Genomic DNA, 24,304 nt, shown 5'->3' with positions numbered 1-24,304 from the left:
CCCAACCTCAGATCACGAAAAATGGAGACTCTACATGTCTCGGAAAATGGCGCAGTTTTTTTGTTTGTTTTTTAGCAAACTTTGGAATTTTTTTTCACCATTTAAATAAAAATAAAAAAAAAACTAAATATGTTTGGTGTCTATGAACTTGCAATGATCTGGAGAATCATAATGGCAGGTCAGTTTTAGCATTTAGTTAACATAGTAGAAAAAAACAACTAAACTGTGGGATTGCACTTTTTTTATGTAATTTCACCGCACTTGAAATTTTTTTCCCGTTTTCCAGTACACTATATGGTAAAACAAATGGTGTCGTTCAAAAGTGCAACTTGTGCCGCAAAAAACAAGCCCTCACATGGCCATATTGATGGAAAAAATTAAAAAAAAAAAAAGTTATGGCTCTGGGAAGAAGGGGAGCAAGAGACGAAAAAACAAAAAATACCTCTGGTCGTTAAGGGGTTAATAGACAAGAAGCAGCCATGTGTTGGTATAAGGAAGGTGGGGGGCACAAGCAGTGTGCAGCATAGAGGGTTTAATAAGCAATATATGATGAGCAGAAGAATACGTATATCGGAGTACAGGCTAGATATACTTATGTGAGCTATCCAGAGAGATTGTAGCTGCATCTGTAAAGGGTTAATATATCAGTCCAATTCCCAGGGTAAGTATGGCGGCCATATCTGCTGGAATCACTGCAGCCAGACATGAGGGGGAGGTTGTGTTCTGCAGAGAAGGGGAGGAGAGAATCCGCTGCTCTCACACCGACTCCTGCAGAAGTGATGCCCTAAGACAGGAGGCACCAGCAGGTGAGTGATACTGCCTGATGCCCATCACAGGGCCGTGCCCCCATCGAGGTGCCAGATGTAGGGGTGCAGCACCCTACGGCTGATGGGAAGGTTCTACGTCAGTTATTGCTGTATGGAGGGGGCCGGTGAGAAAATAATGATTTCTGTTCATAGTAGTTCATGTGTCCATATATTTGTAGTGTTCTAGATCAGGTATTCTTAGTGAGAAAATGTTAGATTCTGGATCAGGTATTTGTAGTGAGGAAGGATGGGTTCTAGATCAAGACTTTGCCGCAAGAAGTAGGTTCTAGATCAGTTATTTGGTGGTTGAAGGTTCTAGATGAGATATTGTCCGTGATAGGTTCTAGATCAGACATTTCTTGTGATGAGGGGTGGGTTCTAGACCAGATATTTGTGGTGTGATAGGTTCTAGATCAAGTATTTCAAGCGAGGGATAGATTCTATAACAGACATTTGAAGTTGGTTGTGGGTTCTAGATCAGGTATTTTCCATGGGGTGGGGTCTAGGTCATGTATTTGTAAAGGGGTTGGTTCTAGATCAGGCATTTGTAGTGAGGGGGTAGGTTCTAGATTAAGAAATTGTAGTGAGGAGGGGGAGTTTCTAGCATCTTTATAAGGTTGAACCTGTTTTGTTTTGTTTTACACCTGATAAAGAAGGCACAAACCCATAGTGTACAATACAGAACCTTCTAAGAATATTGCAGCAGGAGACTTCTGTCCAGCAGCGCAGACAATTTTCAAACTGGTTTTTATCCTGTCTTGGTAATCTATATAAAGTACACAGGTTCCAGATTACACATATATCTCAATGTTAGGCCGGTTCTAGGTGAGGTATTTGTAGTGAGAGGCACGGTCTAAGTTATGAACCTGCTTAAGGAAGGATCCATGTTCTAAATCTTGTGTCTATAGAGATACAAGCTGTTTCTAGGTCCTGTGTCCATATGGAGTAAGCTAGGGGGCAGGTCACTGAGGGATCGGTGACCTGTCAGCATATCTGCAGTATGAATACCTAGTCAGAGCACCACATGAAGCTAGAAAGGCAAATCAGAACCCCCGCTTGACTGCAAAAGACCTTCAGAAAGATTTAGCAGAGTCTGGAGGTGTGGTACATTGTTCTACTGTTCAGACACACCTGCATAAATATGGCCTTCATGGAAGAGTCATCAGAAGAAAACCTCTCCTGCATCCTCTCCATAAAATTCAGCGTCAGAAGTATGCAAAAGAACATCTAAACAAGCCTGATACATTTTGGAAACAAGTCCTGTGGTCCGATGAAGATAAAATAGAACCCTTTGGCCACAATGATCAAAGGTATGTGTGGAGAGAAAAAAGACACAGAATTTCAGGAAAACAACATCTCTGCAACCATTACGCATGGGGGTGGATCAATCATGCTTTGGGGTTGTGCTGCAGCCAATGGCACGGAGAACAGTTCATGGATAGAGGGAAGAATGGATTCAATGAAATTTCAACAAATTCTTGATGCAAACATAACACCATCTGTTAGGCTATGTGCACACGTTGCTGATTCCACTGCGGATTTTTCCGCGCAAATTCTGAAAAACCTGCAGGTAAAACGCCATGAAGGGTGCCCGCACTTTGGTATTACCCCATTTTCCTTTTTGTAATTTTTTAAAATGTAAAAGATGACATATCTATAAATATATATAGATATATAGAGAGAGATATGTAGATATATAGATTTGGCTAAAATACAAAGGTAATGTGTCATCTTAAACTTTAGAACTTTTAGAGATCATGTCATCTTCAACTTACTTAACTGTTCACAATTAGTGATGAGCTAACGTGCTCAGATAAGTTCTTATCTCAGCGTGCTCATGTAGTGACCTAGTGACTTCGGCGTGCTCGAAAAATGTGTTTGAGTCCCCGTGGCTGCATGTCTCATAGCTGTTAGACAGTCGCATCACATGCAGGGATTGCCTGTTTTTTAGGTGATCTCTGCACGTGTTGTGGCTGTCTAACAGCTATGAGGCAAGCAGCCGCGGGCACTCAAACATATTTTCCTAGCACGCCGAAGACACTCTGTTAACACCCAAGCATGCTCATATAACACCTTATCTGAGCACGTTCACTTATCACTATTCACAATAACAGTCACTTTGACGAGTGGTGCCCAAACTTTTACATGCCACTGAAGGCAGATTCTGATTTATGTATCAGTAGAGCAGAGGAGAAAGGTTCTTGCTCATGTACATGTCTAAAAGAGAACACAGGTTCTGGATCATGTAACCATATAGGAGGATACAGGTTCTAGGTCATGTAACTATAGAGGAGGGGACAGGTTATGGATTATGTAACTGCAGAGGAGGGGACATGTTCTGAATCATGTAACTGCATAGAGAATGCAGGTTATCGATCATGTAACTGTAGAGGATACAGGATCTTGATCATATAACTATAGAGGCGCTGACAGGTTCTAGGTCATGAAACTATATAGAGGAGGCATGCTCTGGATCATGTAACTGTAGAGGAGGAGACAGGTACTGGATCATGTAGCTGTTTAGAGGATGCAGGTTCTTGATCGTGTAACCATATAGAGGAGGGGACAGGGTCTAGGTCATGTAACTGTATAGAGAAGGCAGTTTCTGGATCTAGAGTAGGGGACAGGTTCTGGATCATATAACTGTATAGAGGATGCAGGTTCTTGATCATGTAACTATAGAGGAGGGGACAGGTTCTGGATCATGTAACTGTATAGAGGAGGCAAGTTTTTGATCGTGTAACCGTATAGAGGAGGGGACAGGGTCTAGGTCATGTAACTGTATAGAGAAGGTACGTTCTGGATCATGTAACTATAGAGAAGGCAGGTTCTGGATCTAGAGTAGGGTAACCGTAGGGGACAGAATTCTAACTAGAGTAGGGGACAGGTTCTGGATCATGTAACTGTATAGAGGATGCAGGTTCTTGATCATGTAACTATAGAGGAGGGGACAGGTCCTGGATAATGTAACTGTATAGAGGCAGGTTCTGGATAATGTAACTGTATAGAGGCAGGTTGTGGATAATGTAACTGTATAGAGGAGGCATGTTTTGGATCATGTAACTAGAGAGGAGGGGACAGGTTCTGGATCATGTAGCTGTATAGATGATGCAGGTTCTCAATTATGTAACCTTATATAGAGGATGCAGGTTGATCATGTAACCCTATAGACTAGAGGAAGGGACAGGGTCTAGGTCATGTAACCGTATAGAGAATGGAGGTTCTGGATCATGTAACAATAGAGGAGAGAACAAATTCTGGATCATGTAACTATAGTGGATGCAGGTTCTTGATAATGTAACTTTAGAGAAGGGAACAGGTTCTGGATCATGTAACTATTGAAGAGGAGACAGGTTCTGGATCATGTAACTATAGAGAAGGCAGGTTCTGGATCATTTAACGGTAGAGGAGGGGACAAGTTCTGGATCATGTCATTGTATAATGGATGCAGGTTCTTTATCATGTAATTATAGAGGAGGGGACATGTTCTAGGTCATGTAACTGTATAAAGAAGGCAGATTCTGGATCATGTAACGATAGAGGAGGGGACAAGTTCTGGATCATGTAACTACTGAAGAGGAGACAGGTTCTAGATCATGTAACTTGTAGAAAAGGCAAGTTCTGGATCATGTAACGGTAGAGGAGGGGACACGTTCTGGATCATGTAACTGTATAATGGATGCAGGTTCTTTATCATGTAACTAGAGGAGGGGACATGTAACTGTATAGAGAAGGCAGGTTCTGGATCATATAATGATAGAGGAGGGGACAAGTTCTGGATCATGCAACTATAGAGAAGGTAGGTTCTGGATCATGCAACTGTATAAATGAGGCAGGTTCTGGATAATGTAACTGTATAGAGGAAGTAGGTTCTGGATAATGTAACTGTACAGAGAAGGCATGTTCTTGATCATGTAGCTTTAGAGGAGGGAACAGGTAACTATTGAAGAGGAGACAGGTTCTAGATCATGTAACTATTGAAGAGGAAACAGGTTCTGGATCATGTGACTATAGAGAAGGCAGGTTCTGGATCATGTAACGATAGAGGAGGGGACAAGTTCTGGATCATGTAACTGTATAGTGGATGCAGGTTCTTGATCATGTAACTATAGAGGAGGGGACAGGTTCTAGATCATGTAACTATAGAAAAGGGGACAGCTTCTGGATCATGTAACTATGGAGAAGGCAGGTTCTAGATCAGGAATGTATATGTATGAGACATATTCTGTGTTTAGATACCTGATGTAAAATCATTTTCTGATTTCTCCTTCCCCTCTAGGTCCCCCTCATGGATCCCCCTGGACACGTCCATCTATACGAAACAGCCTTTGTCCAGAATGGTCGGGCAGTCACTGTTTTATGGGCTTCCTGCACCCTGTTTCTTGGGATCCTGGAGATTGTTGTCCTCCTGCAGCCCACCTGGGTATTAGGCGGAGAGGGCAGCGGACATTTTGGACTGTACCAGGTGTGCGAGGAGTCAGATTGGGGTACAGAATGTCGGGGTCCTGATGGCGTCCTGGAACCTCTCCCACCGTTCCAGACAGCGGCTGGCTTCATGCTGGGGGCTCTCCTGCTGGTCCTGCTCAGCCTGGCCTCCATCATCCTACTGTGGTTCTGTCACTCAGGCAGCGTCTACAAACTCTGTGCTTGGCTGCAACTGACCGCTGGTAATGGATGGTTGGGGATTTCTAACTTAGGACAAGGGGGCAAATTTCTATTATAGAGCTTGTGGAGAATTGTCTAGACTGGATGCCAGTGTTACACACCCTCGGCTCGCGCACACACACTGTCTATATTCATTCACTGACGGCAAGCAAATCTAATATATAAAGCTGAATGTGTGTATGTGTGTGTAAGTCCGGGATTGGCATCTGCATCGTCGCAGCTACAGCCACAACATTTTGCACAGTCACACGTCTGGACCCAGAGAGCGTCATAGGCTATGTTGTGAGGTGAAATTTTAACCCCGCGCTTTCCAATTCACCAAACATTTTTGCCCCTATCTACATAATGGGGAAAAAGTGAAAGGAAAAGTGTTGGAGGCAAATTGACAGCTGCCAGATGTGGACAAGGGGGACTTAAAGAGTGAGCGCGAGGCGCCAAAGAGTATATACCGTACAGTTGCTAAGGTGGGGCCCCGACATGGGATACTCACCACACACGGGGATATAAACACACACACAAAATGCGCCACACACTGCCACGTGCTTGAACACATATACCACCCTCAGCACACATTTCACCACACACACACGAACCTCACCACATAAAAGTCGAAACGCAAAAGTCGCCGCTCAAAACTCGCCACGCGTAATACTCGCCACATGCAAAACTAGGCTCACGCATAACTCGTCACACGTGCAAAACTCACCTCATGGGAAAACTCGCCACACGCAAAACTTGCACCCGCGGAACAATTGCCACATGCACAAAAGTTGCAACACATGCAAAAGTTGCCTCACACAAAACTTGCACATACTCAAAAGGCACCACACATAAAACTCGCCACGCGCAAAACTCGCCATGCGCAAAACTTGCTGCACACAACTTGCTACACTAACCTGTCACATGCAACTCAACACACAAAAAGTTGCTACACGCATGTCGCCACACAAAACTCATCTCACAAAAGTCGCTACATGCATGTCGCCACACGCAACTCTACACACACAACTTGACACACGAAACTCACCCTAAAACACACACAAATCTGATTAATAAGCAGACAAACTGCAAGAGCAACAAATGTACCATATAGGAAATACGGCAGCTGTCAGTCACATGACCTGTCTATTATGTGTATGTGTGAGTTAATATATTCTGCCAGGGGGGAGGGCTTCCTGTTGGCTGGGGATTTATCAGGCTGCCAATTTAGCTTACAAATACTGAGGTAAAAATACTGACCAAATAACGTGTGAACGAGGTCTAATACAGGAGGAGATAATAATAATATAATCTTTATTTTTATATAGCGCTAACATATTCCGCAGCGCTTTACAGTTTTGCACACATTATCATCACTGTCCCCTGATGGGGCACACAATCTAGAATCCCTATCAGTATGTCTTTGGAGATGACATACAGATATATACTATGTACAGGGGAGATAACACACAGGTATATACTATATACAGGAGAGATAACACACAGGTATATACTATATACAGGAGCAGATGACCTACAGGTATATACTATATACAGGAGGAGATGACATACAGGTATATGCTATATATAGGAGGAGATGACATACAGGTATATACTATATACAGGAGGAGATGACACACAGATATATACTATATACAGGGGAGATGACACAGGTATATACTATATACAGGAGGAGATGACATACAGGTATATACTATATATAGGAGGAGATGACATAGATATATATATATATATATATATATATATATATATATATATATACAGGGGAGATGACATACAGCAGGTATATACTATATACAGGGGAGATGACATACAGGTATATACTATATACAGGAGATGACATACAGGTGTATACTATATATAAGGGAGATGACAAACATGTATATACTGAGGTGAAAATGAGAGGTGTGAGGTAAAAATGAAAAAATGTGAGTGCAAAATGAGAGGAGTGAGAGAAAATAGTGGAGTGATCGGAAAATGACAGATGTGAGGTCGAAATGACAAGTGTTAGTGGGGAATGAGAGGAGTGAGGGGGAAAATAAGAGGAGTGAGGGGAAAATGAGAGGTGTGAGGGAGAAAATGAGAGACGTGAGAGGGAAAATGAAAGATGTGATGGGAAAATAAGAGAAGTGAGGTGCTATAACTAACCACAGATATTTACTATGCCCAGGCAACGCCGGGCTCTTCAGCTAGTGATGTATAAAAATGGTAGGACTGTTAATTGCACCTTGATTTATTAGTCTCTGCTTCTCTCCGTAGCTTTCTGCCAGGCTCTGGCCTGCATCCTGTTCCCGGACGGCTGGGACTCGCCCGCTGTGCGCCCTTTCTGTAACCACCGCTCAGACCGATACCAGCTGGGCACTTGCTCGGTGCACTGGGGCTTTATTCTGGCCATACTGGGAACCTTCGACTGTTTGGTTCTGTCCATTTTGGGGTTCACACTCGGGAAACGTCATGATGCTTTGAACCCCAGTGATGTCAAACCCAGCAAGAAAGGTAAGAGAATAATTAAAAGGGTTTGACCGCTATGGGAACCTTGCCCACAATGATACAGAATGCCCTCTTAATGAAGGACTTTAACCCCCAAGATCACTGCATAGAGTGTGGGTGCCAGCTGCGTTATACAGATGCCACCCCAGAGAAACAACTCATCAGAGCCAGGTCCCATAACCTCTTAGATGCCGCTGTCAATCACAATAGCATCACTTTCGGGGGCTAGAAACACGAGGGTGACTTTAGGCATCCGTGGCCGCCCTGCGACACGATCACAGGAGACCTGTAATCATACAATACCCTGCACTACTACAGTATAATGGTGTACTGTATAGGGTAAGAGGCTAGAGCAAGGACAAAATGTGGGTGAAAATATCAAGAGAAAACCTACCAGTAATATTGATTCCATGACGTACCTCCTGACAGCACCATGGAGGTCATCCTTCTATCCTTATAGGCACAGGAAACACACAAGAAGTTAAAAGACCCCTCCCACCCACTCACCCCAGTGATTTTCCAAGTACCACACCAGGATAGATGCAATTCTTATTTATTGAAATTCTGTACAAGTTTATCATCACAAATACAAAATTTAAGGGAGGGAATTACCAGTGCTGTCAGCAGGGCCGGACTGGCCATCGGGCAGTTCTGGCAAATGCCAGAAGGGCCCGTGCCAGTAGCGGGCCACTGCGCGCTGACTTACCCCCACCAGCGCCGCATTCAACTATACCGGCGTCTATGACGCCGCTACAGTTGAATGCAATGATAGAGGAGAGAGCGTCCGCTGATGCTCCCTCTCCCATCATTCCCCGCTTTACCTCTGACACTGCGGGTGTGCGCGCACTCACTGTGTCCCAGGCAGTGCAGCGGCGGCCGCCAAGACAGGAGCAGGGAGCAACGCGGGCAGGAGGGGAGGTGAGGAGAGTTTTTTTTTTTTTACTGGACTGTGAGGCCATTCTCTGGGGGGGAGGGGGGAAAGGAGAGATGCTGGCCGTGCTGTATACTACTATGTGGGCCGTGCTATATACTACTGTGTGGGCTGTGCTATATACTACTATGTGAGCTGTGCTATATACTACTGTGTGGGCTGTGCTATATACTACTGTGTGGGCTGTGCTCTATACTACTATGTGGGCTGTGCTATATACTACTATGCGGGCTGTGCTATATACTACTCTGCGGGCTGTGCTGTATACTACTATGCGGGCTGTGCTGTATACTACTATGTGGGCTGTGCTATATACTACTGTGTGGGCTGTGCTATATACTACTGTGTGGGCTGTGCTATATACTACTGTGTGGGCTGTGCTGTATACTGCTACGTGGGCTGTGCTATATACTGCTACGTGGGCTGTGCTGTATACTGCTACGTGGGCTGTGTTGTATACTGCTACATGGGCTGTGCTGTATACTGCTACGTGGGCTGTGCTGTATACTGTTACGTGGGTTGTGCTGTATACTACTGTGTGGACTGTGCTGTATACTACTGTGTGGGCTGTGCTCTAGAGTACTGTGTGGGCTGTGCTGTATACTACTGTGTGGGCTGTGCTGCATACTACTATGTTGGCTGTGTTATCTGCTATGCGGGTTGTGCTATATGCTATGCGGGTTGTGCTAAATACTATGCGGGTTGTGCTATATACTATGCAGGCTGTGCTATATATTATGCGGGTTGTGCTATATACTATGCGGGTTGTGCTATATACTATGCGGGCTTTGCATATACTATGCGGGCTTTGCGATATACTATTATATACTATGGGGGTATATTATATTCTATGTGGGAGGCCGTGTTATATACTATGTGGCTGTGTTATATACTATTGTGGGGGTATATTATATTCTATAGGGGAGGCTGTGTTATATACTATGGGGGGTATATTATATTCTATGGGGGAGGCTGTGTTATATACTTTGGGGGGCTGCATTATATTCTATGGGGGTTACATTATATATTATGGGGAGGTGGGCTGTATTATATTCTTTGGTGGGCTGTATTAGATTTTATGAGGGATGATTGCATCATACTCTTTGATGAGGCTGCATTATATTCTTTGGGGAGGTGGGCTATATTATATTCTATTCGGGGCTACATTATATTCTATGGGGGGCTGTATTATATTTATATTCTTTGAGAAGTGATTGCATCATACTCTATGAGAGGGCTGCATTAAACTATGAGGAGGGTCTGCATTATATTCTATGGGGTGGCTGCATTATACTCTGGGTTGGCTGCATTATATTCTGTAGGGTGGTGGCTGCATTATACTATATGTGGGCTGCATTATACTGTGTTGAGGCCCATGGGGAATACGTTATACTATATGAAGAACTATGGGGTGCATTATACTATGGGAAATGAATTGTACTACATAGATGACTATGGCGGTGCATTATACTATATGGAGCACTATGAGGAGTGTATTATGCTGTATGGAGGACTGAGCAGTGTATTTTAGTATATGGAGGACTATAGGGAGTGTATTATACTATATGAAGGACTGTGGTGCACATTATAATATATGGAGGACTATGGGGTGTATTTTACTAAGCAAGTAAAATGCTGCATATTCAGATTGTTTTTGTCGGAACAAAAATCATTGTTCTCAGCAGCACACTGCCGGTGTAAACTGTAGATGTGCTGCTGATAACATGATACTGTATGGTGATCTGTTAGTGATCTATTAGTGATCCTTCTGTCCCATCATTATTCCTCAACTGGTGGAAAGAGGCCGGGAAACAAGCGTTGAACAACTTCAGTATTGTCGATCAAACTCATTTAGCGGCCTGAGATCAGCGCTTGTAAATACAACCGAAATGCTTTTGTGTGATGTGCAATGTTAGCATTTGGGGCCCCATTTTAAACTTTGCCTAGGCGTAGGGCCCCACTTTGCCTAAAACCGGCCCTGCCTACAAGTGTACAAAGATATTATACAGTCACCATGTGACAAATGGGCCTGTGTAACTTCAAATGCCAGGGCTGAATTGTAGTCCCAGTCCGGCCCTGGCTGTCAGAATGGACTCCTGGAAACAATATTACCGGTAGGCCTTATCCTCATTTTCCAGGACATCCCTCCTGACAGCACCATGGAGAATACCAAAGTAAGATATCTCTTGGGTGGGACTATTGCCTGCAGAGCCTTCCGACCGAAGGCCATCTGGCTACCCGCCAACGTATCTAGCTTATAATGCTTGCAGAATGTGTTTAAGGTAGACCAGGTAGCTGCCCTACAAATCTGTTCTACTGAAGCCCCAGCCCTTTCGGCCAACGATGTTGCTACCGCTCTGGTGGAATGGGCCCTGAGACCCTCGAGTATAGGCAATTTCTCGGCCTCATATGCTTAGGGATATGGTTGTTATTATCCATCTAGCTAATGAAGGTTTCGACTCATTTTTCCCCTTATTTTTGGCCCCATATTGGAGAAATAGATTAGTGTCCTGTCTCCACTCATGAGTGACCTTTACGTAGTGAATAACTGTCTGCCCAACATCCAAAGAGTGGAAGAATTTTTCTTTCTGATTTTTTGGGTGCTGGCAGAAGAAGGGAAGTAATATCTCCTGATTTACATTCAGAGAAGAGACTACTTTAGGCAAAAAGACAGGGTTAAGTCTTAGAACTATATGGTTGTCAAAGATCTGAATATATGGGTTCTGCACTGAAAGAGCCTGAATTTCTCCCAGTCTCTTAGCTGAGGTGATGGTCACTAAAAAGGCTGTCCTGAGCGTGAATTTTGCAATGTTAATACTCTCTACCGTCTCATAAGGGGCCCTGCACAGGGCATTGAGGACCAGATTTAAATCCCATGGAGGGATAGATTTCCTTATTGTGGGCCTTAATGTCGTGCTACCCACAGGGGAGATGCCGGGGAAGGGAGGGGTGGGGGAAAAAAAAATAAATCAAAGAAAATACTCAGGGCCGCTATTTGCACCATTAGCGTGCTTCGTTTCAACCCTTTATTAAATCCTGCCTGGAGGAAATTAAGGATCTTTGGGATGTCAGGATGGAAGAGTCTATAGAAGAGCTACCACATTCCAAGCAAAATTTCTTCCATATTTTATTGTAAATTGCGCAAGTAATTGGCTTAAGACTCGCCTGGATGGTGGAGATCACCTGGTCGGACAGACTCCTAGCTCTTAAGATCTTCCTTTCAGGATCTACGCTGATAACAGTAGACTCTTCGGATCTGGATGAAGAACTGGCCCCTGAGAAAGCAGGTCTTTCCTCTCTGGTAGCAGGAGTGGGTCTTCCCCGGACATCTTCCTTAGCAAGGGAAACCAGCTTCGTCTTGGCCAAAATGGGACCACTAATACCACCAATGCTCCTTCCTACTCGATCTTCCTGAAGACCCTTAGGATCATGGCAATGGGAGGGAAGGCATACACAAGATCTTCCCATACCTGGTTTAAGGAATCGATCCTTTCTGGGTTGTCTGCTGGATTTAGAGAGTAGAATCTTCGGACCTTGGCGTTCTTCCTGGTCGCAAAGAGGTCCCGTTAGGGGGTTCCCCACTGATGACACAGGTAACTGAATATTTCCCCAGTCAGTTCTCACTCGGGGAACTAGTACCTGATATCTGGAGACCAAATTCCCTGGAAATATCTCCTTCCAGATGAGCTCCCCATCCTTCCTTGTTTGTGTCTGTGATGATCGTGACGCACGTCAACAATATCCACGGAACTCCTCGAATTATGTTTTTAGAAACGGTCCACCATTCCAGCGACGTCTTTAATGCAGGAGATAGATGAATCTCTCTTTCCAAAGAGATTTGTGGTCTGTCCCAGGTTGAAACAATTGCTCTCTGTAGCTCTCTTGTGTGGAACTGACCCCATTGGACAGATGATATGCAAGCAGTTAACGTTTTGAAGACCTTCATTACCATTCTTATGGAAACTCAATTCCGAAGGAATAGCCGAATCTTGCTTTTTACCGCTTTCTGCTTCTCCTCTGGCAACAGCGAGATTCTTTGCTTGGAATCCAGAATAACTTCTAGAAACTTCTTCCTGGTAGTAAGTCTGATTTCTCCTGGTTTAGGATCCAACCCAGACATTCCAATGTAGAAATCAACAGACTGAGCAACTCGTCTAGTTTGATCTCTGATACCGGATATCAGCAGAAAATCATCCAAATATGGTACTATGAATACGTCCCTCTGCCTCAGGTAGGCCATGATCTTGGCGACCAGCTTTGTAAAGACCTGAGGCGCCAAAGCAAAACCGAACGGAAGGGAGCGACATTGGAAGTGATAGCACTTGTTTCTTATTTTTAGAGCGAACCGTAAGTACTTTTGAGAGCAAGGGTGTATCAGAAAGTGGTAGTACGTGCTCTTTAGGTCTATTGTGCACATCACTGCGTCCTTGTCTATGAGGGGACTGGTGGTCTTTAGAGACTCCATTCTGAACCTCTTGTATCTTATCTGATTCAGGTGCTTTAAATTTAAATTTATTATGTTACAGCTTTCTCCCGACTTTTAAAAAAAATTGTAAATAGGGTTGAGTAATGGCTCTGACCCACTTCTGGCTGGGGAACCGAAACCACTACTCTCGATCTTAACAGGTCCTTTACATCTGCCCATAGAGGGCAGGCGAGGGTTCTGGAAAGGGGATCTGTAATGAAAAATCGAACGCATGCATACGCAAAGACAGTGATGCGTTTTTTTAACGCACTCATTTGCATGCGCATGCCTACGCATATTTGCCTGAAATTTGCCGCCTCAAAAATTGCAACATGGTGCGTTAGATGTGCCCCGCCGCACACCGCGAAAAGACGCTTGCGTAAGCAAACGCTGGTGAACGCATTCAATTGCATGAATCTGAGTCCACAATGTAAAAGATATGAAATCAAGACGCATGCAGATGTATGCGTCAGAAACACTGCGGACACAGCCGCAAATGTGAAACAGGCCTAAGGGAAGACCCTCTAACATGTTACTCCTAGAGGACTCTTCAAATGGAATTGAGGTCGTTTTTGACACTCTAGCCCCCGGAAAGAAGCCTAACCCTAGCCCTAACCCTAATTTTAGCCCCAACCCTAACCCTAACCCCAAATTTAGCCCCAACCCTAACCCCAAATTTAGCCCCAACCCTAACCCTAACCCTAAATTTAGCTCCAACTCCTCTAGCTGCCGGCCGGCAGATCATGGCAGGCGCACTGCGCATGCGCCTGCCATTTTCTTACCGGATGAAGAAGCCTGCGGGCAGGAGGGAAGGCAGGAGGACCCGGCGCCCGCATACTCCCCTCCGGTCACCGCTCACACAGGGTTAATGCCGGCGGTAACGGACTGCGTTATGCCACGGGTAACATTACCGCTGCTATTAACCCTGTGTGTCCCCAACTTTTTACTATTGATGCTGCCTATGCAAAAGATGTAATGTTAAAAATAATAATAAAAAAAAAAAAACTGCTATACTCACCCTCCGTTGTCCGCCGAGCCGCTCGCGCTGCCGCTATCTTCCGTTCCCGGCGATGCATTGCGAAATTACCCAGAAGACTTAGCAGTCTCGTGAGACCGCTAAGTCATCTGGCTAATTTCGCAATGCATCCTGGGAACGGAAGATGGCGGCAGCCGTGCACATATCGCCGGAGCTTCGATGGATCCCAGGGGTGAGTATATAATTATTTTTTCTTTTAATTATTTTTTTTAACAGGGATATGGTGCCCACACTGCTGCTGCTCTATTACGTGGGCTGTTATATACCGCATGGCTGCTATATACTACATAGGCAGTGTTATACAAGCCATGGGCTGTATGATATACTCCATGGGCTGTGCTATATACTGCGTGGGCTGTGCTATATACTGTGTGGGCAGTGTTATATACTACGTGGCTGCTATATACTGCATGGGCTGTGTTATATACTACGTGGCTGCTATATACTGCGTGGACAGTGTTATATACTGTGTGGCTGCTATATACTGCGTGGGCAGTGTTATATACTACGTGGCTGCTATATACTGCGTGGACAGTGTTATATACTGCGTGGCTGCTATATACTGCGTGGGCAGTGTTATATACTACGTGGCTGCTATATACTGCGTGGGCAGTGTTATATACTGCGTGGCTGCTATATACTGCGTGGCCTGTGTTATATACTGCGTGACTGCTATATACTGCGTGGGCAGTGTTATATACTACGTGGCTGCTATATACTGCGTGGGCAGTGTTATATACTACGTGGCTGCTATATACTGCGTGGGCTGTGTTATATACTACGTGGCTGCTGTATACTGCGTGGGCAGTGTTATATACTATGTGGCTGCTATATACTGCGTGGGCTGTGCTATATATTATGTGGCCAGTGTTATATACTGCGTGTGGCCAGTGTTATATACTGCGTGGGCAGTGTAATATACTATGTGGGCTGTGTTCTATACTGCGTGGGCTGTGCTATATATTACGTGGCCACTGTTATATACTGCGTGGGCAGTGTTATATACTACGTGGCTGCTATATACTGCGTGGGCAGTGTTATATACTACGTGGCTGCTATATACTGCATGGGCTGTGCTATATATTACGTGGCCAGTGTTATATACTGCGTGGCTGCTATATACTGCGTGGGCTGTGTTATATAGTACGTGGCTGTGTTATATACTGCGTGGCCACTGTTATATATTGCGTGGCCTGTATTAACGCATCGGGTATTCTACAATATGTATGTATATAGCAGCCACATAGTATATAGCACAGGCCACGTAGTATTTGTCTGCTATATACTACATGGCTCCTATATACTACGTGGCCTGTGCTATATACTATGTGGCTGCTATATACATACATAAATACATATTCTAGAATACCCGATGTGTTAGAATCGGGCCACCATCTAGTAGTAGTTATATTCTTGTACATAGGGGGCAGTATTATAATAGTTATATTCTTGTACATAGTAGGCAGTATTATAGTAGTTATATTCTTGTACATAGTAGGCAGTATTATAGTAGTTATATTCTTGTACATAGGAGCAGTATTATAGTAGTTATATTCTTGTACATAGTAGGCAGTATTATAGTAGTTATATTCTTGTACATAGGAGCAGTATTATAGTAGTTATATTCTTGTACATAGGAGCAGTATTATAGTATTTATATTCTTGTACATAGGGGCAGTATATAGTAGTTATATTCTTGTACATAAGGGCAGTATATAGTAGTTATATTCTTGTACATAGGGGCAGTATTATAGTAGTTATATTTTTGTACATAGGGGGCAGTATTATAGTAGTTATATTCTTGTACATAAGGGCAGTATATAGTAGTTATATTCTTGTACATAGGGGCAGTAGTATAGTAGTTATATTTTTGTACATAGGGGGCAGTATTATAGTAGTTATATTCTTGGACATAGGGGAAGTATTATAGTAGTTATATTCTTGTACATAGGGGCAGTATTATAGTAGTTATATTCTTGTAGATAGGGGCAGTATATAGTAGTTATATTCTTGTACATAGGGGCAGTATTATAGTAGTTATATTTTTGTACATAGGGGGCAGTATATAGTAGTTATATTCTTGTACATAGGGGGGCAGTATTATAGTAGTTATATTCTTGTACATAGGGGCAGCATTATAGTAGTTATATTCTTGTACATAGGGGCAGTATATAGTAGTTATATTCCTGTACATAGAGGCAGTATTATAGTAGTTATATTCTTGTACATAAAGGCAGTATTATGGTAGCTATATTGTACATAGGGGCAGTATTATAGTAGTTATATTCTTGTACATAGGGGCAGTATTATAGTAGTTATATTCTTGTACATAGGGGCAGTATATAGTAGTTATATTCTTGTACATACGGGGCAGTATTATAGTAAATGGTCTGGTCTTTCTCGGAGAGCGTGTATGAGTCCTATTATTTTCCTTGTCATTAATTTTCATTCCTCTAAGATCCCCTCCATCTTCCTTTGCTGTCCTTGCACTTTCGGAGGCTGGCTGCATTATTCACCGCTCGGAATAGATAATAATTAGATCTCGGTGACTCAGCAGAGAAGGAACTTCTAGAGTGAGGGCCATTAAAAAATAATGTCACCAGCTTATATCCACTAGTCCTTGACTTGTCCTCTTCTATCTATTTATATTCAGGAGTCTCTGGGACTTATACTCTGGGACCACTTCTCCGCCCCCACAGGTGCAGCCACAAACTTTCCCAGGGCTCTGAATGGCTCATTCACTTAACTATACACAGATCCATAATTCCCCGATATGTAATAGATGACTTCACCAATTAGAAGCCCAGGATATCTGTGTTCTTCTTACTGGTAACCTCCATTTCTCTTTTTTTTTTCCAGGGTTCATTTCGGACACCCCCTGATGACTGACATGACTGTGCTGATGAGCCGCTGCTTTTGGATTTTCAGTGTTTCTCAATATCTGTGCCGATCATGTAAAAATGTTTTTTATTGTGTAATATTAAATAGTTTCTTCGGTGTCGTCAGTGCGCAGAGTGAATCATTAGCACTGGCGCTGTCCTGCCGCCCAACAGTCCTGTTTTTCTCCACACGGTCCCACAAAGAGGCAGGGATTCTGCAGATTTCAATAACATGGTCATTACTGCGTAGAACGAATGGGGCTTAAAGGGGATTTCCACTAAGAAAAGTGTATTCCAAACACTTTTATATACGTAGAATAATAAGAAAAGCCAGTTATTACCCACCCCTGGTCCACTGCCGGCTTTCCATCGCTGCTCCCGTCTCAGTGCTGTAGTTGCAGCAGTCACATCACGTGAACAGTGCACTTCACCACTGCAGTTAATTACTGAACTCAGCATCCCATGCTGTCCACATGGAGTTCAGTGATTGGCTGCAGCGGTGATGTGACCTGTCAACGTGACATCACTGCTCTAGCCAAAGCACTGAGACAAGATGAAAAAAGGGTGGAAGAGAAGGTGGTGCTGGAGTCAGGACGTTCATTGGCCATGGCTGCGCCGGTTCTGGGGTTTATATTTGTTTGGGGATTGGGCGTGGAATTTGTATTTAGGTGGTCTGTGTTGGGGTCTGCATACTCAGCAACAGTTATGAATCTACTAGTAGAATCCAGAGACCCGAGCTGAAAAAGGAGTTGAGGCTTATGAAGAAACAGCTATCCTGTGAAAGTGAAAAAGAGGGTGAAACATACAGAATTATCGCTGCCGATGAGACCAATGGTGTTCCCATATAGTAGGATACTGCTTTCATGCCCCCACACACAGCCTCTCAGCACAGTATGATCCCCACACACAGTATGGTTTTCCACCAATACAGCATAATGCCCGCCAGCCCAATGTCATGAAGACCCCTTACAGCTGCTGACACAATATGATGGCCCTACCAGGGGAGGACACTGACAGCAGATGGCCCCTGTGCAATCTCTCTCTACCATGACAAATTTACAAGGGGCCATAATATACATATATGTGCACAGAGACACCAATTGGTGACCTGACTGACCCTCGGAAGTGCAGGTTGATGTACCATGGATGCACATGCGTATTGTTTGTACCTGTGACACTGATTTGAAATCTATGCAAGAAAGTCACCACAATGGAATAGGAAATGTGGATTTTCCATTTAAAACTTTGGGAGTCGGATAATACAAGGTTTTTGGTTTGGAATATGCACCAAAATTTGCACAAATACATACACAATACCATTCTATAGTATCTTCACACACATTACTCTGATATACCGTACACACAATACCAGTATATAGTGTTCTCATATACAGGGTGGGCCATTCATATGGATACACCTAAGTAAAATGGGAATGGTTGGTGATATCAATTTCCTGTTTGTGGCACATTAGTATATGGGAGGGGGGAAACTTTTCAAGATGGGTGGTGACCATGGCGGCCATTTTGAAGTCGCCCATTTTGGATCCAACTTTATTTTTTCCAATGGGAAGAGGGTCATGTAACATGTCAAACTTATTGAGAATTTCACAAGAAAAACAATGGTGTGCTTGGCTTTAACGTACCTTTATTCTTTCATGAGTTATTTACAAGTTTATGACCACTTATAAAATGTGTTCAAAGTGCTGCCCATTGTGTTGGATTGTCAATGCAACCCTCTTCTCACACTCTTGACACACTGATAGGAAGACCGCAGAAGAAATGCTAGTCTAAGGGGGTCAGATTCCTTGTAGGAATGCTCTGACCTGACACCCATAATGTGGTGGTGCACCATCTTGCTGGAAAAACTCAGGGAACGTGCCATCTTCAGTGCATAAAGAGGGCAACACGTCATCATGCAGCAATTGCAGATATCCAGTGGCATTGAGGTTGCCATTGATGAAGAATGGCCCCACTATCTTTGTACCCTATATACAACACCATACCATCAATTATGGGTGTCCTGTTCCTACATGAACAGTTTCCTGGAAAGTTGATTGGCCACCAAGGTCTCCCGATCTGACCCCCTTAGACTTTTATCTTTGGGGTCATCTGAAGGCAATTGTCTATGCTGTGAAGATACGAGATGTGCAGCATCTGAAACAACTGATACTGGAAGCCTGTGCTAGCATTTCTTCTGCGGTGTCGCTATCAGTATGTCCAGAGTGGGAGAAGAGGGTTGCATTGACAATCCAACACAATGCACTTTGAACACATTTTATAAGTGGTCATAAACTTCTAAACAACTCATGAAAGAATAAAGTTACGTTAAAACGAAGCACACCATTGTTTTTCTTGTGAAATTCTCAATAAGTTTGATGTGTTACATGACCCTCTTCCCGTTAAAAAAAAATAAAGTTGGATACAAAATGGCCAGTTTCAAAATGGCCGCCATGGTCACCACCCATCTTAAAAAGTTTCCCCCCTCCCATATACTAATGTGCCACAAATAGGAAGTTGATATCACCAACCATTCCCATTTTATTTAGGTGTAGCCATATAAAAGGCCCACCTTACATTACTTCCATTTACTGGGATCCAAGAAGTATCGTTTCTCCTTACAGAGAGTGACATTTTAAGCATGTCGAGATGAGGAGACTTAAAGCCGCAATGCTCCTCTGGGAATTATGCAAATTGTCTCTTCAGAGAGGATGAGCACTAGAACTCTAGTGCTACTTCCAATAGGTAGCACTAGAGTTCTAGTCCTCTTCCTCTCTTGAAGAGACAATTTCCATATACTGTATATACAATACCGTTATATAGTGTACTCACATGTATTACTCCTATATACTGTATACAAAATGCCATTATATAGTGTACTCACATAAGTACATGTACTTATATACTTTATTAAAATATACTGTTCTTATGCAACACCATTTTACAGTGTACTTACATATATTACTCCCATGTATTGTACACATAATATCGTTATATAGTGTACTCCCATACATTACTCCTACAGGAAATAAGTATTTGATCACTTGCTGATTTTGTGAGTTCTCTCACTGACAAAGACATGAACAGTCTATAATTTTAAGGGTAGGTACATTTTAACATTGAGAGATAGAATATCAAAAATAAAATCCAGAAAATCACATTGTATAAGTTTGTTTGCATTTTGCAGTGACAAATAAGTATTTGATCCCCTAAAGTTAGGGTTGGGGCTAAAGTTAAGGTTTGGATTACATTTACGGTTGGGATAAGGGTTGGGATTAGGGTTAGGGGTGTGGTTAGGGTTATGGTTGGGATTAGGGTTAGGGGTGTGTTTGGATTAGGGTTTCAGTTATAATTGGGGGGTTTCCACTGTTTAGGCACATCAGGGGCTCTCCAAACGCGACATGGCATCAGATCTCAATTCCAGCCAATTCTGCATTGAAAAACTAAAACAGTGCTCCTTCCCTTCCGAGCAGTGGCGTAGGAAGGGGGGTGCGGGGGGGGGGGGGGGGCGGTCCGCCCCGGGCGGCACAATGCGGGGGGCGGCCGGCGCTGCAGGAGAAGAAAAAAAAAAAAAAAAGACGCCCCTTTAAATCTTCGGGCGGCGCCGTCCGCCGCCACGACCAGGGCCAGCTCCCCCCACCACCGGACTCCGCCCCCCGCTCTATACTCACCTCTCCTGTTTCCTGCGGCGCCGGCAGCTGCAGCGTCCTCTGACTCTGCGACGTCTCAGAGCAGAGGGCGCGATGACGTCACTACTGTGCGCGCCGCTCTGCCTCTCTGTCCTGAGCGTCGCAGTGCCGGAGAGACGCTGACTGCACCGGACCTGCGCTAGGAACGGGAGAGGTGAGGATTTTACTTTTTTTTTTTTTTCTTTATGTCTGACTGTCTGGGGCTGGGGCAATGCTGGACACACTGGGGCAATACTGGAGACCATGGGGCAGATTGCTGGACACACTGGGGAAATACATGAGACCATGGGGCAGATTGCTGGACACACTGGGGCAATACATGAGACCATGGGGCAGATTGCTGGACACACTGGGGCAATACATGAGACCATGGGGCAGATTGCTGGACACACTGGGGCAATACTGGAGACCATGGGGCAGATTGCTGGACACACTGGGGCAATACAGGAGACCATGGGGCAGAATGCTGGACACACTGGGGCAATACAGGAGACCATGTGGCAGAATGCTGGACACACTGGGGCAATACAGGAGACCATGGGGCAGATTGCTGGACACACTGGGGCAATACTGGAGACCATGGGGCAGAATGCTGGACACACTGGGGAAATACTGGAGACCATGGGGCAGAATGCTGGACACACTGGGGCAATACAGGAGACTATGGGGCAGATTGCTGGACACACTGAATACTGGAGACCATGGGGCAGATTTCAGGACACATTGAGGCAATGCTGGAGACCCTGGGCAGACTTCTGGACATACTGGGGCAATACTGGAGACCATGGGGCAGATTGCTGGACACACCGGGGCAATACTGGAGACCATGGGGCAGAATGCTGGACACACTGGGGCAATACAGGAGACCATGGGGCAGATTGCTGGATACACCGGGGCAATACTGGAGACCATGGGGCAGATTGCTGGACACACTGGGGCAATACTGGAGACCCTGGGGCAGATTTCTGGACACATTGAGGCAATGCTGGAGACCCTGGGGCAGACTTCTGGACACACTGGGGCAATGCTGGACACTGGGGCAGATTGCTGGACACACTGGGGGTAATATGCTGGACACACTGGGGCAATGCTGGACACTGGGGGTAATATGCTGGACACACTGGGGCAGACTGCTGGACACACTGGGGAAAGGCTGGACACTGGGGCAGATTGCTGGACACACTGGGGGCAGTGCTGGACATACTGGGGCAGATTGCTGGACACACTGGGGGTAATATGCTGGACACACTGGGGCAGATTGCTGGACAACATGGGGGTAATATGCTGGACACACTGGGGCAGATTGCTGGACAACATGGGGGTAATATGCTGGACACACTGGGGGCAGGACTTGAGGCATGGGCAGAATGTAGATACGGGGCATGATTGGAGACACGGGGCAGGATTGGATCATGGGGCAGGACGGATACGATGGAGGCTGGTGGGGCAGGATGTGGAGATCATATGGGGTAGAATGGATACTCATGAGGGCAGGATGCGAGAACATATGGCTGGAGCCAGGAATGAGAAACGGGGCCAGGGTGGGGAATATTATTACCATAGGGGCTAATTAAGGGATATTATTACTGCAGTGATGTATTTATTTTATTTTTTGAGTATACTGTTTTAAATGGGGGGGGCGGTCCTGTTACTGTGCAGAGTGACACTATATCACCTTTTTTTCTTCATGTGATGTAATGTAGAAGTTGTGAAAAATTAAGTAATGTGTTCTGCAAGCGGAGCTCGAGATAACTGTGTTATTTCCTGCAGAAACGAGTCCTGGCTGGAAGGAATGATGGCTGTCTGTGCTGGATGAAAGATGAAGCACTTCACCTAGAGACGTCACTGGTGAGTCAGTGTTACCTATACACTGACACTATACACTGTATACTATATAGAGGTCCTGTGTATAATGTCACCAGTGATCTCTGTATTACCTCTACACAGACACTGCATACTAAGTACAGATCTCCTGTGAATACTGGCACTTATGGTGATAGTATTGTGGGTTTTTTTTTATTACTGATCAGTATTGTAGTATTCAGTCACTATGTGGTGGTAATATGTGGTCTGGAAATGGTGTTGTGGTATTTGTCCCTTGTATGTAGTATTATTCGGTCACCATGTGGCCTGGTCATGGTGTGGTGGTATTAAGTCACAGGTGTGGCATGTGGGGGTGACACCATTAGGCCCAGTTTAAGTTCTACAAAACAGGAAAACCATTTTTGGTAACCTTTGTGTGTATTGAGCCGGGGGGGGGGGGGGCGCCAAACTCGGGAACAGCCCCGGGCGGCAAAAGCTCTAGCTACGCCTCTGCTTCCGAGCTCTCCCGTGCGCCCAAACAGGGGTTTACCCCCACATATGGAGTATCAGCATACTCAGGACAAATTGCACAACAAATTTTGGGGTCCAATTTCTCCTGTTACCCTTGGGAAAATACAAAACCGGGGGCTTAAATATAATTTTTGTGGAAAAAAAAGATTTTTTTATTTTCACGGCTCTGCGTTATAAACTGTAGTGAAACACTTGGGGGTTCAAAGTTCTCACAACACATCTAGATAAGTTCCTTGGGGGGTCTAGTTTGCAATCTGGGGTCACTTGTGGGGGGTTTCCACTGTTTAGGTACATCAGGGGCTCTGCAAAAGCAACGTGACGCCTGCATACCAATCCATCTAAGTCTGCATTCCAAACGGCGCTCCTTCCCTCCCGAGCTCTGCCGTGCGCCCAAACAGTGGTTCCCCCCCCACATATGGGGTATCAGCGTACTCAAGAGAAATTGGACAACAACTTTAGCTGTCCAATTTCTCTTGTTACCCTTGGGGAAAAAAATTGCGGGCTAAAAGGTAATTTTGTGGAATGAAAAAATGATTTTTTTATTTTCACGGCTTTACATTCTAAACTTTAGTGAAACAATTGGGGGTTAAAAGTGCTCACCACACATCTAGATAAGTTTCTTAGGGCTCTTCTTTCCAAAATGGTGTCACTTATGGGGGGTTTCCACTGTTTAGGCACATCAGGGGCCCTGCAAAGGCAACATGATGCCTGCAGACCAATCCATCTAAGTCTGCATTCCAAACGGCACACCTTCCCTTCCGAGCTCTGCCGTGCGCCCAAACAGTGGTTCCCCCCACATATGGGGTATCAGCGTACTCACGAGAAATTGGACAACAACTTTAGCGGTCCAATTTCTCCTGTTACCCTTGGGAAAAAAAATTGCGGGCTAAAATCATTTTGTGGAAAGAAAAAATGATTTTTTAATTTTCACGGCTCTACATTCTAAACTTTAGTGAAACAATTGGGGGTTAAAAATGCTCACCATACATCTAAATAAGTTCCTTAGGGGCTC

The 24,304-nt window shown here is 44.4% G+C and overlaps 1 protein-coding gene across 2 annotated transcripts; it reads left to right on the top strand.

Moving 5' to 3' along the window:
• The first annotated feature begins 730 nt into the window (after nucleotides 1-730).
• LOC138662337 (LHFPL tetraspan subfamily member 3 protein-like) lies at nucleotides 731-17,393 on the top strand. 2 transcript variants are annotated; one of them, XM_069747839.1, is made up of 4 exons: nucleotides 731-806; nucleotides 5,086-5,473; nucleotides 7,731-7,967; nucleotides 17,253-17,393. In XM_069747839.1, the coding sequence occupies exons 2-4, from the start codon at nucleotides 5,095-5,097 to the stop codon at nucleotides 17,273-17,275; spliced, it is 639 nt and encodes a 212-aa protein (XP_069603940.1). In that variant the 5' UTR covers nucleotides 731-806; nucleotides 5,086-5,094; the 3' UTR covers nucleotides 17,276-17,393. The 2 variants fall into 2 exon arrangements, with proteins under 2 accessions (XP_069603940.1, XP_069603941.1); XM_069747840.1 differs by lacking the exon at nucleotides 731-806 and adding an exon at nucleotides 867-931.
• The last annotated feature ends 6,911 nt before the right edge of the window (nucleotides 17,394-24,304 follow it).

The sequence above is a fragment of the Ranitomeya imitator genome, chromosome 2 (assembly GCF_032444005.1).
Source record: "Ranitomeya imitator isolate aRanImi1 chromosome 2, aRanImi1.pri, whole genome shotgun sequence".
Lineage (NCBI taxonomy): Eukaryota > Metazoa > Chordata > Amphibia > Anura > Dendrobatidae > Ranitomeya > Ranitomeya imitator.
This window is presented reverse-complemented; position numbering and strand designations above follow the sequence as displayed.

Bases quoted from the DNA above. Each gene is read 5' to 3' on its own strand.
- LOC138662337 (XM_069747839.1), top strand. From the start codon at position 5,095: ATGGATCCCCCTGGACACGTCCATCTATACGAAACAGCCTTTGTCCAG. The intron at 5,474-7,730 runs GTAATGGATGGT...TTCTCTCCGTAG, and splicing joins TTGGCTGCAACTGACCGCTG to CTTTCTGCCAGGCTCTGGCC. The intron at 7,968-17,252 runs GTAAGAGAATAA...TTTTTTTTCCAG, and splicing joins TGTCAAACCCAGCAAGAAAG to GGTTCATTTCGGACACCCCC.